At 39.9% G+C, this 11225-nt stretch overlaps 4 protein-coding genes across 6 annotated transcripts; all 4 read right to left on the reverse strand.

Annotated features, from left to right (window-relative positions):
* Positions 1 to 433: 433 nt before the first annotated feature.
* On the reverse strand, positions 434 to 4544 carry LOC119495669 (glutathione S-transferase A4-like). The gene is made up of 7 exons (XM_037782399.1): positions 4429 to 4544; positions 4278 to 4329; positions 3964 to 4096; positions 3746 to 3881; positions 3473 to 3598; positions 3151 to 3313; positions 434 to 581 (listed from the first exon to the last, which is right to left on the reverse strand). The coding sequence occupies exons 1-6, from the start codon at positions 4513 to 4515 to the stop codon at positions 3176 to 3178; spliced, it is 672 nt and encodes a 223-aa protein (XP_037638327.1). The 5' UTR covers positions 4516 to 4544; the 3' UTR covers positions 434 to 581; positions 3151 to 3175.
* LOC119495670 (glutathione S-transferase A4-like) lies at positions 441 to 2262 on the reverse strand. The gene is made up of 7 exons (XM_037782400.1): positions 2119 to 2262; positions 1919 to 2034; positions 1767 to 1818; positions 1462 to 1594; positions 1244 to 1379; positions 966 to 1091; positions 441 to 805 (listed from the first exon to the last, which is right to left on the reverse strand). The coding sequence occupies exons 2-7, from the start codon at positions 2003 to 2005 to the stop codon at positions 668 to 670; spliced, it is 672 nt and encodes a 223-aa protein (XP_037638328.1). The 5' UTR covers positions 2006 to 2034; positions 2119 to 2262; the 3' UTR covers positions 441 to 667.
* Positions 4545 to 5461: 917 nt separating the features above from the next.
* On the reverse strand, positions 5462 to 10375 carry LOC119495667 (glutathione S-transferase A4-like). Of its 3 annotated transcripts, none has more exons than XM_037782396.1 (8): positions 9983 to 10157; positions 9777 to 9897; positions 9370 to 9421; positions 9009 to 9141; positions 8791 to 8926; positions 8518 to 8643; positions 8200 to 8350; positions 5462 to 5621 (listed from the first exon to the last, which is right to left on the reverse strand). In XM_037782396.1, the coding sequence occupies exons 2-7, from the start codon at positions 9861 to 9863 to the stop codon at positions 8213 to 8215; spliced, it is 672 nt and encodes a 223-aa protein (XP_037638324.1). In that variant the 5' UTR covers positions 9864 to 9897; positions 9983 to 10157; the 3' UTR covers positions 5462 to 5621; positions 8200 to 8212. The 3 variants fall into 3 exon arrangements, with proteins under 3 accessions (XP_037638324.1, XP_037638325.1, XP_037638323.1); XM_037782397.1 differs by lacking the exon at positions 5462 to 5621 and adding an exon at positions 10249 to 10375 and having other exon boundaries at positions 8040 to 8350; positions 9983 to 9990; XM_037782395.1 differs by lacking the exon at positions 5462 to 5621 and having other exon boundaries at positions 8040 to 8350.
* Positions 5471 to 7304, reverse strand: LOC119495668 (glutathione S-transferase A4-like). The gene is made up of 7 exons (XM_037782398.1): positions 7156 to 7304; positions 6955 to 7070; positions 6803 to 6854; positions 6489 to 6621; positions 6271 to 6406; positions 5994 to 6119; positions 5471 to 5833 (listed from the first exon to the last, which is right to left on the reverse strand). The coding sequence occupies exons 2-7, from the start codon at positions 7039 to 7041 to the stop codon at positions 5696 to 5698; spliced, it is 672 nt and encodes a 223-aa protein (XP_037638326.1). The 5' UTR covers positions 7042 to 7070; positions 7156 to 7304; the 3' UTR covers positions 5471 to 5695.
* Positions 10376 to 11225: the final 850 nt, after the last annotated feature.

The raw sequence follows: 11225 nt of genomic DNA on the forward strand, positions 1-11225 counted from the left end.
ATCATGGGAAAAATACTAACTGGCCGTGCTGTGTTCGTTCAATAATGTTTTAAATTGTCGAAGGACAAAGGGCAATGCTAACTTCCTGGTTGGCCTACAAAAATATGTCATCCCTGCAGCACTATATTATGGTAATGATGGCCTCGGAGCGAGGCGAACAGTGTCGCCACGGTTTTACACTTGGCGGTTCACGTTACCGCAGTCTTGGAAAGGAAGGAGTGAGCGGAGGGGTACTGAGTTGGTTGCAATCTGCAACCACACCACCAGATGGTGCCAAATATTACACACTGTCCCTTTAATAATTTGTGATGTTTATCAAGTAATAGCAAACTAAAATAAACAAATGTGATTTTTAATGCTTTTCTTTTTATATACATGCTGTGGAGATAATCCAAATGATGTCACTTAATTAACAGAACAAAAACACAGGCAGTTTCTCAAATGTTCCTCAAAAATTAACGCTTTATTTAGTGGAACCTTCACATTAAAAACACCCATGTAGTGTAATTAAGGATTACATAGATTCCTGTCATGCTAATTAGATTAGTGATGGATAGTGCAGTATTCATCTCAACATAAACCAACAGATATAACTGATCCACATGATGTACGTGCTGTACTTGCATAATGAACCATTCACTCTGCTTGTGTGAGGAATGTACAAAGTTTATTTCAATGGTAATGTGACTTTGAGCACCTCCATGGCGGTCTTTATGAGGGTGTCATCTGGCGGTGGCTTCCTTTTGCTGCCTGGCTGCAGGAACCTGCCGATGGCGGGAATCCGGGTCATCCTACCCTGGAAAGACTGGAGGGAAACACAGGAAGTCATCCTTGAGCAGAGCATTCAGAGATCAGTATGTATTTTTGTTGTGATTATTAACAACATACTGGGATTTCATAGGAACAAGCTACATTTTTTGATGTTGTTTTTGTTCCTTTGTATACCCAGCCTGTTACACATTTACCTTGACGTTGCGAAAGTCGGCGAGGATTCCAGGAAAAAGCTCCTCCAGCATCAGAGTGCATTCCATCAGCTGCACATCTGCACAGCTTAGCTTACCTCCCACCAGGTAAATGGACCCAGACAGCGCCTGAGATGTTTGTCAAAGACACACAATATCTTGTTTAGTTGTCATATATAATCATCAACAGGTTAATTTTCAAACTTTTTAGGGTTTTAAACGAAGATTTATCAGTTAGACCACACTATTTAATATGATATGTACACTAAGCATGGTGGTACCTTTTCAAACACAGGAAGGTAGCGGCCTTTTGCTTTACTTTGAATGTTTTCCAGTGTTTCTTCTTTATCAGCGCTGAAGAGCAATTTCGTGATCATTTCCATGAGATCCATCAGTCCCTCTGAGTACATGTTGATCCTGAGGGAAAGCAGACACTGTCACACAGATTCATCCACCAAAAATCACATATCACTCATAATCTAAAAAAAAAGGACCATACATGACACGGTCTTTGATATCTTTTCCATGAAGATTGTATTTCTCTGCGATGTAGTTCAAGATTGCTTTTGTCTGAATGAGCTTCATGCCATCAATTTCCACCAGAGGAACCTGTTGAAACATGAGGTCTCCATCTGGAAACACAGTAGCAGATAAAGCAGAGCAGCACACCCAAGAGGTAAAATATTTATTTAACTTGTAGATTATAACTATGACTACAGGTCACAAGACATTCACCTCAAAAACGTCGCCTGACTCCAAAAGCAAGACTTGGAAACAGGCCAGAGAGAACTGAAACCAACTTACCACTCAGCATTTTTTCATACTGCTCTCGAGTTGTCAGATACACCTCATCAAACTGTGAACATGAGATTATATGACAAAATTTAGGGCACGTTCAGGAGGTTTCCTAATAGACAGCAAAACTTCAGATTAATACCACCACACCCTTCACTTACCTCGACCTCTGCAACGGTCAAAAGCCAACGGATTGACTCCATTTTCCCTCTCCCATTGAAGTAGTGCAGCACAACTTTCCCAGCCATGACTGATTTTGGAAGTTAAATCTCTTAAACTAAAAAAAAGACAGACTAATTATTACATATTACTGAATACAAATGCATGTAACGTGGAAAAGTGAGTTTATGATTAGTCATACCTGTGCACTGCCCCAGCTGCTGTGGAGTAATCAGGGTGAAGTGGACAGTAAAACACAAGTTAAGTCCTTATATGATGTTGTAGTGTTAGGGGGGAAAAAACTGATAGAGGCGGGGTAAACATCGGACGACTGTGATTGGTTGGTTCTGGCCAATACAAACATAGTGTCAGCTATTTTACTGAGTTGACTTTTAGTGAACTATTTCAAGCTTTACTCCCTTCCTGTTAGTAAAAACAAGGCAGTGCAGAGCTTTTATTGTGAAGAGAAAGCCAAAGTAGTAATGTGTGTATGTACGCTGCTGTTAATAGGGGATATGACTCAACACAGTAAAGAAGTTGCCAGCATGTTCAAGCCTCCGTCTCTCCATGTATTTATGTTACAATAAATAAGTATAGGCGCACATAAAAGACCCTTGGTTACAATAGCTCATTAACATGTTGCCGCTAGACATCATGGGAAAAATACTAACTGGCCGCGCTGTGTTCGTTCAATAATGTTTTAAATTGTCGAAGGACCCAGGGCAATGCTAACTTCCTGGTTGGCCTACAAAAATACGTCATTCCTGCAGCACTCTATTATTGGTAACGATGGCCTCTGTGCGAGGCGAACGGCGTTACCACGGTTTCACACCCGGCGGTTCACGTTACCGCAGTCTTGGAAAGGAAGGAGTGAGCGGAGGGGTACTGAGTTGGTTGCAATCTGCAACCACACCACCAGATGGCACCAAATCCTACACACTGTCCCTTGAATAGTTTGTGATGTTAATACAGTAATAGCAAAACTAAAATAAACAATTGTGATTTGTAATGCTTTTCTTTTTATATAGATGGTGTGGAGATAATCCAAATTATGTCATTGAATTAACAGAACAAAAACACAGGCAGTTTCTTAAATGTTCCTCAAAAATGAACCATTTATTTAGTAGAACCTTCACATTAAAAACACCCATGTAATGTAATTAAGGATTACATAGATTCCTGTCATGCTAATTAGATTAGTGATGGATAGTGCAGTATTCATCTCAACATAAACCAACAGATATAATAATGTATGAAGTTTATTTCGGTGGTAATGTGAATTTGAACACCTCCAAGACAGTCTTCACATAGGTGTCATCTGGCTGCGGCTTCCTGTTGCTGCCTGGCTCCAGGAACCTGCCGATGGCGGGAATCTGGGTCATCCTGCCCTGGAAAGACTGGAGGGAAACACAGGAAGTCATCCTTGAGCAGAGCATTCAATAATCACTATGTATTTTTGTTGTGATTATTAACAATATACTGGGATTTCATAGGAACAAGTTACAATTTTTTGATGTTGTTTTTGTTCCTTTGTATACCCAGCCTGTCACTTTTACCTTGACGTTGCGAAAGTCGGCGAGGATTCCAGGAAATTTCTCCTCCAGCATAAGAGTGCATTCCATCAGCTGCACATCAGCACAGCTTAGATTACCTCCCACCAGGTATATGGACCCAGACAGCGCCTGAGATGTTTGTCAAAGACACACAATATCTTGTTTAGTTGTCATATATAATCATCAACAGGTTCATTTTTAAACTTTTAGGGTTTTTTTCACCAAGATTAATCAGTTATTAGACCACACTATTTAATATAATATGTATGGTGGTACCTTTTCAAACACAGGAAGGTAGCGGCCTTTTGCTTTACTTTGAATGTTTTCCAGTTTTTGCTCTTTATCAGCACTGAAGGGCAAAATCATGATCATTTCCATGAGATCGATCAGTCCCTCTGAGTACATGTTGATCCTGAGGGAAAGCAGACACTGTCACACAGATTCATCCACCAAAAATCACATATCACTCATAATCTAAAAAAAAAGGACCATACATGACACGTTCTTTGATATCTTTTCCATAAAGATTGTATTTCTCTGCGATGTAGTGCAAGATTGCTTTTGTCTGAATGAGCTTCATGCCATCAATTTCCACCAGAGGAACCTGTTGAAACATGAGATCTCCATCTGGAAACACAGGAAACACAGTAGCAGATAAAGCAGAGCAGCACACCCAAGAGGTAAAACATTTATTTAACTTGTAGATTATAACTATGGCTACAGGTCACAAGAGATTCACCTCAAAAACGTCGCCTGACTCCAAAAGCAAGACTTGGAAACAGGCCAGAGAGAACTGAAACCAACTTACCACTCAGCATTTTTTCATACTGCTCTCGAGTTGTCAGATACACCTCATCAAACTGTGAACATGAGATTATATGACAGATTTAGGGCACATCCAGGAGGTTTCCTAAAAGACAGCAAAACTTCAGATTAATACCACCACACCTTTCACTTACCTCGACCTCTGCAACGGTCAAAAGCCAACGGATTGACTCCATATTCCCTCTCCCATTGAAGTAGTGCAGCACAACTTTCCCAGCCATGACTGATTTTGGAAGTTAAATCTCTTAAACTAAAAAAAAGACAGACTAATTATTACATATTACTGAATACAAATGCATGTAACGTGGAAAAGTGAGTTTATGATTAGTCATACCTGTGCACTGCCCCAGCTGCTGTGGAGTAATCAGGGTGAAGTGGACAGTAAAACACAAGTTAAGTCCTTATATGATGTTGTAGTGTTAGGGGGGAAAAAATGATAAAGGCGGGGTAAACATCGGACGACTGTATTGGTTGGTTCTGGCCAATACAAACATAGTGTCAGCTATTTTATTGAGTTGACTTTTAGTGAATCATTTCAAGCTTTACTCCCTTCCTGTTAGTAGATACAAGGCAGTGCAGAGATTTTATTGGAAGAGAAAGCGGAAGTAGTAATGTGTGTAGGTACGCTGCTGTGACTAGGGGAGATGACTCAACGCAGTAAAGAAGTTGCCTGCATGCTCAAGCTTCCATCTCTCTGTGTATTTATGTTACAATAAATAAGTATAGGCACACATAAAAGACCTTCGGTTACGATAGCTCATTAACTTGCCGTGCTGTGTTCGTTCGATAATGTTTTAAATTGTTGAAGGACAAAGGGCAATGCTAACTTCCTGGTTGGCCTACAGAAATATGTCATCCCTGCAGCACTATATTATGGTAATGATGGCCTCGGAGCGAGGCGAACAGTGTCGCCACGGTTTTACACTTGGCGGTTCACGTTACCGCAGAAGGAGTGAGCGGAGGGGTACTCAGTTGGTTGCAATCTGCAACCACACCACCAGATGGTGCCAAATATTACACACTGTCCCTTTAATAATTTGTGATGTTTATCAAGTAATAGCAAACTAAAATAAACAAATGTGATTTTTAATGCTTTTCTTTTTATATACATGCTGTGGAGATAATCCAAATGATGTCACTTAATTAACAGAACAAAAACACAGGCAGTTTCTCAAATGTTCCTCAAAAATTAACGCTTTATTTAGTGGAACCTTCACATTAAAAACACCCATGTAGTGTAATTAAGGATTACATAGATTCCTGTCATGCTAATTAGATTAGTGATGGATAGTGCAGTATTCATCTCAACATAAACCAACAGATATAACTGATCCACATGATGTACGTGCTGTACTTGCATAATGAACCATTCACTCTGTTTGTGTGAGGAATGTACAAAGTTTATTTCAATGGTAATGTGACTCTGAACACCTCCATGGCGGTCTTTATGAGGGTGTCATCTGGCGGTGGCTTCCTTTTGCTGCCTGGCTGCAGGAACCTGCCGATGGCGGGAATCCGGGTCATCCTACCCTGGAAAGACTGGAGGGAAACACAGGAAGTCATCCTTGAGCAGAGCATTCAGAGATCAGTATGTATTTTTGTTGTGATTATTAACAACATACTGGGATTTCATAGGAACAAGCTACATTTTTTGATGTTGTTTTTGTTCCTTTGTATACCCAGCCTGTTACACATTTACCTTGACGTTGCGAAAGTCGGCGAGGATTCCAGGAAAAAGCTCCTCCAGCATCAGAGTGCATTCCATCAGCTGCACATCTGCACAGCTTAGCTTACCTCCCACCAGGTAAATGGACCCAGACAGCGCCTGAGATGTTTGTCAAAGACACACAATATCTTGTTTAGTTGTCATATATAATCATCAACAGGTTAATTTTCAAACTTTTAGGGTTTTAAACGAAGATTTATCAGTTAGACCACACTATTTAATATGATATGTACACTAAGCATGGTGGTACCTTTTCAAACACAGGAAGGTAGCGGTCTTTTGCTTTACTTTGAATGTTTTCCAGTGTTTCTTCTTTATCAGCGCTGAAGAGCAATTTCATGATCATTTCCATGAGATCCATCAGTCCCTCTGAGTACATGTTGATCCTGAGAGAAAGCAAACACTGTCACACAGATTCATCCACCAAAAATCACATATCACTCATAATCTAAAAAAAAAGGACCATACATGACACGGTCTTTGATATCTTTTCCATGAAGATTGTATTTCTCTGCGATGTAGTTCAAGATTGCTTTTGTCTGAATGAGCTTCATGCCATCAATTTCCACCAGAGGAACCTGTTGAAACATGAGATCTCCGTCTGGAAACACAGGAAACACAACAGCAGATAAAGCAGAGCAGCACACCCAAGAGGTAAAATATTTATTTAACTTGTAGATTATAACTATGACTACAGGTCACAAGACATTCACCTCAAAAACGTCGCCTGACTCCAAAAGCAAGACTTGGAAACAGGCCAGAGAGAACTGAAACCAACTTACCACTCAGCATTTTTTCATACTGCTCTCGAGTTGTCAGATACACCTCATCAAACTGTGAACATGAGATTATATGACAAAATTTAGGGCACGTTCAGGAGGTTTCCTAATAGACAGCAAAACTTCAGATTAATACCACCACACCCTTCACTTACCTCGACCTCTGCAACGGTCAAAAGCCAACGGATTGACTCCATTTTCCCTCTCCCATTGAAGTAGTGCAGCACAACTTTCCCAGCCATGACTGATTTTGGAAGTTAAATCTCTTAAACTAAAAAAAAAGACAGACTAATTATTACATATTACTGAATACAAATGCATGTAACGTGGAAAAGTGAGTTTATGATTAGTCATACCTGTGCACTGCCCCAGCTGCTGTGGAGTAATCAGGGTGAAGTGGACAGTAAAACACAAGTTAAGTCCTTATATGATGTAGTAGTGTTAGGGGGGAAAAAACTGATAGAGGCGGGGTAAACATCGGACGACTGTGATTGGTTGGTTCTGGCCAATACAAACATAGTGTCAGCTATTTTACTGAGTTGACTTTTAGTGAACTATTTCAAGCTTTACTCCCTTCCTGTTAGTAAAAACAAGGCAGTGCAGAGCTTTTATTGTGAAGAGAAAGCCAAAGTAGTAATGTGTGTATGTACGCTGCTGTTAATAGGGGATATGACTCAACGCAGTAAAGAAGTTGCCAGCATGCTCAAGCCTCCGTCTCTCCATGTATTTATGTTACAATAAATAAGTATAGGCGCACATAAAAGACCCTCGGTTACAATAGCTCATTAACATGTTGCCGCTAGACATCATGGGAAAAATACTAACTGGCCGTGCTGTGTTCGTTCAATAATGTTTTAAATTGTCGAAGGACCCAGGGCAATGCTAACTTCCTGGTTGGCCTACAAAAATACGTCATTCCTGCAGCACTCTATTATTGGTAACGATGGCCTCTGTGCGAGGCGAACGGCGTTACCACGGTTTCACACCCGGCGGTTCACGTTACCGCAGTCTTGGAAAGGAAGGAGCGAGCGGAGGGGTACTGAGTTGGTTGCAATCTGCAACCACACCACCAGATGGCACCAAATCCTACACACTGTCCCTTGAATAGTTTGTGATGTTAATATAGTAATAGCAAAACTAAAATAAACAATTGTGATTTGTAATGCTTTTCTTTTTATATAGATGGTGTGGAGATAATCCAAATTATGTCATTGAATTAACAGAACAAAAACACAGGCAGTTTCTTAAATGTTCCTCAAAAATGAACCATTTATTTAGTGGAACCTTCACATTAAAAACACCCATGTAGTGTAATTAAGGATTACATAGATTCCTGTCATGCTAATTAGATTAGTGATGGATAGTGCAGTATTCATCTCAACATAAACAAACAGATATAATAATGTATGAAGTTTATTTCGGTGGTAATGTGAATTTGAACACCTCCAAGACAGTCTTCACATAGGTGTCATCTGGCTGCGGCTTCCTGTTGCTGCCTGGCTCCAGGAACCTGCCGATGGCGGGAATCTGGGTCATCCTGCCCTGGAAAGACTGGAGGGAGACACAGGAAGTCATCCTTGAGCAGAGCATTCAATAATCACTATGTATTTTTGTTGTGATTATTAACAATATACTGGGATTTCATAGGAACAAGTTACAATTTTTTTATGTTGTTTTTGTTCCTTTGTATACCCAGCCTGTCACTTTTACACATTTACCTTGACGTTGCAAAAGTCGGCGAGGATTCCAGGAAATTTCTCCTCCAGCATCAGAGTGCATTCCATCAGCTGCACATCAGCACAGCTTAGATTACCTCCCACCAGGTATATGGACCCAGACAGCGCCTGAGATGTTTGTCAAAGACACACAATATCTTGTTTAGTTGTCATATATAATCATCAACAGGTTCATTTTCAAACTTTTAGGTTTTTTTTCACCAAGATTAATCAGTTATTAGACCACACTATTTAATATAATATGTATGGTGGTACCTTTTCAAACACAGGAAGGTAGCGGCCTTTTGCTTTACTTTGAATGTTTTCCAGTTTTTGCTCTTTATCAGCGCTGAAGGGCAAAATCATGATCATTTCCATGAGATCGATCAGTCCCTCTGAGTACATGTTGATCCTGAGGGAAAGCAGACACTGTCACACAGATTCATCCACCAAAAATCACATATCACTCATAATCTAAAAAAAAAGGACCATACATGACACGGTCTTTGATATCTTTTCCATAAAGATTGTATTTCTCTGCGATGTAGTGCAAGATTGCTTTTGTCTGAATGAGCTTCATGCCATCAATTTCCACTAGAGGAACCTGTTGAAACATGAGATCTCCGTCTGGAAACACAGGAAACACAACAGCAGATAAAGCAGAGCAGCACACCCAAGAGGTAAAACATTCATTTAACTTGTAGATTATAACTATGGCTACAGGTCACAAGAGATTCACCACAAAGAGGTCACCTGACTCCAAGTTGCATCCTAAATGGGTTGTGAAGTTAACAGATAATTACATAGAAAAAGCAACGCTTGGAAACAGACCAGAGAGAACTGAAACCAACTTACCACTCAACAGTTTTTCATACTGCTCACGAGTTGTCAGATACACCTCATCAAACTGTGAACATGAGATTATATAACAGATTTAGTTCACACTCAGGAAGTTTCCTAATAAACAGCAAAACTTCAGATTAATACCACCTACTGGAGAGTAACAGTCATCATTGTGCAATTTTCTATGCAGAAATTCACACAACTGCACAGCTTGAAGTTTATTTTTACTGATCTCAATTTTCATTGTTTAAAAACTGAATGTAAGAAGAAGATTCACTGAATACTTAAAAAGGAATAACAAAGAGTTGCTGATAAGGAAGATAATAGCAGATGTTATTCAAGTGGAGAATCTGATGAAGGAAAAACTCTGCTGCCTTTATATGGTGTCAAATGTCTGATGATCCACACCCTTCACTTACCTCGACCTCTGCAACAGCCAAAAGCCATCGGATTGCCTCCATTCTCCCTCTCCCATTGAAGTAGTGCAGCACAACTTTCCCAGCCATGACTGTAGTATTTTGCAAGATAAATCTCTAAAAACTAAAAAAAAAACACACAAAATATCACATATTACTGAATACAAAATGCACATAACATGGAGGAGTGAGTTTATGATTAGTCATACCTGTGTTGCTGTGGAGTAATCAGGGTGTGAAGTGGACAGAAAAACACAAGTTAAGTCGTTACATAATGTTGAACAAAAGCTGATAAAGGAGTGATAAAGATTTGAAGACTGCGATTGGTTGGTTCTGTGCTGCACAACTCTCTCAGCCATGACTAGTATTTTGGAAGTTAAATCTCTAAAACTAAACAAAAAAAGGAGTAAATATCACATATTACTGAATACAAAATGCACATAACATGGAGGAGTGAGTTTATGATTAGTCATACCTGTGCTGTCGTGGAGTAATCAGGGTGTAGTGGACAGAAAAACACAAGTTAAGTCCTTATATAATGTTGTAGTGATTGGGGAAACAAGATAATAAAGGTGGGGTGAACTGTGATTGGTTGGTTTTAGCCAATAGAAACACTGCTCATTAACATATTGCTGCTAGGCATCATGGGAGAAATTCTAACCGGCCGTTCTGTGTTCGTTCGATAATGTTTCGGTATAAACTTTACACACAATATACGCGTTTATAAACACGTCAAGCGAACTAAGGGGATTATAAGATCGCGTTAGTATTTAACACCGCGATAGTAAACGGGTTCAATTTAATCTTCTATATATAAGACACGCCCTCCTCTCTACTGGTTGGATGTGAGGGCGATCTGGCTGCGACATCTGTCACCCCATTGATCGCTAGGGTTGATTCGGCTGATCTGGCTGGCTAGGCGGGTGTCCCCTTCCTCCCTCACCGCTCCATGTGTGTCCCTCCCGAAGCCCCGCGCTCGGTGGAAGAGGACGAGGTCCCCCCGGCGGACGACCATCCTTCGGTGTACCAGTAGCTGCGCTCCCCTGCTAGAACCTCCAAACAAGCTCAAGGCCCATTTGTAGGAGAAACGTAGGGAAGTTAAGCTCCAAAGCGTCAGACACATCCAAATGAGGCGCTGCACGTGGCAGTCTGCCTTACTTTTACAAGTTCAAAATTTGAATTTAAATTTTTACTAGAAGTAAATACATTAGAGTACTTTATTAAAGACTAGCCTCACTGTAATAAAATTACTTTACTTAATTTGAGCTATATCCATTTAATGCCACGTCATGCTTATACTCCACTGACATTAGTTTGCTGTTATAAATAAACTAATGATGATGCATTATTATTATTATATAAAGATACCAATCAACTAATACATGATTATTTATTATTATTATTATTAGATATTAAGATACCAACAGTATATATATAAAGTAATATTTTGAT

The sequence above is a fragment of the Sebastes umbrosus genome, chromosome 10, assembly GCF_015220745.1.
Source record: "Sebastes umbrosus isolate fSebUmb1 chromosome 10, fSebUmb1.pri, whole genome shotgun sequence".
Taxonomy (NCBI): domain Eukaryota; kingdom Metazoa; phylum Chordata; class Actinopteri; order Perciformes; family Sebastidae; genus Sebastes; species Sebastes umbrosus.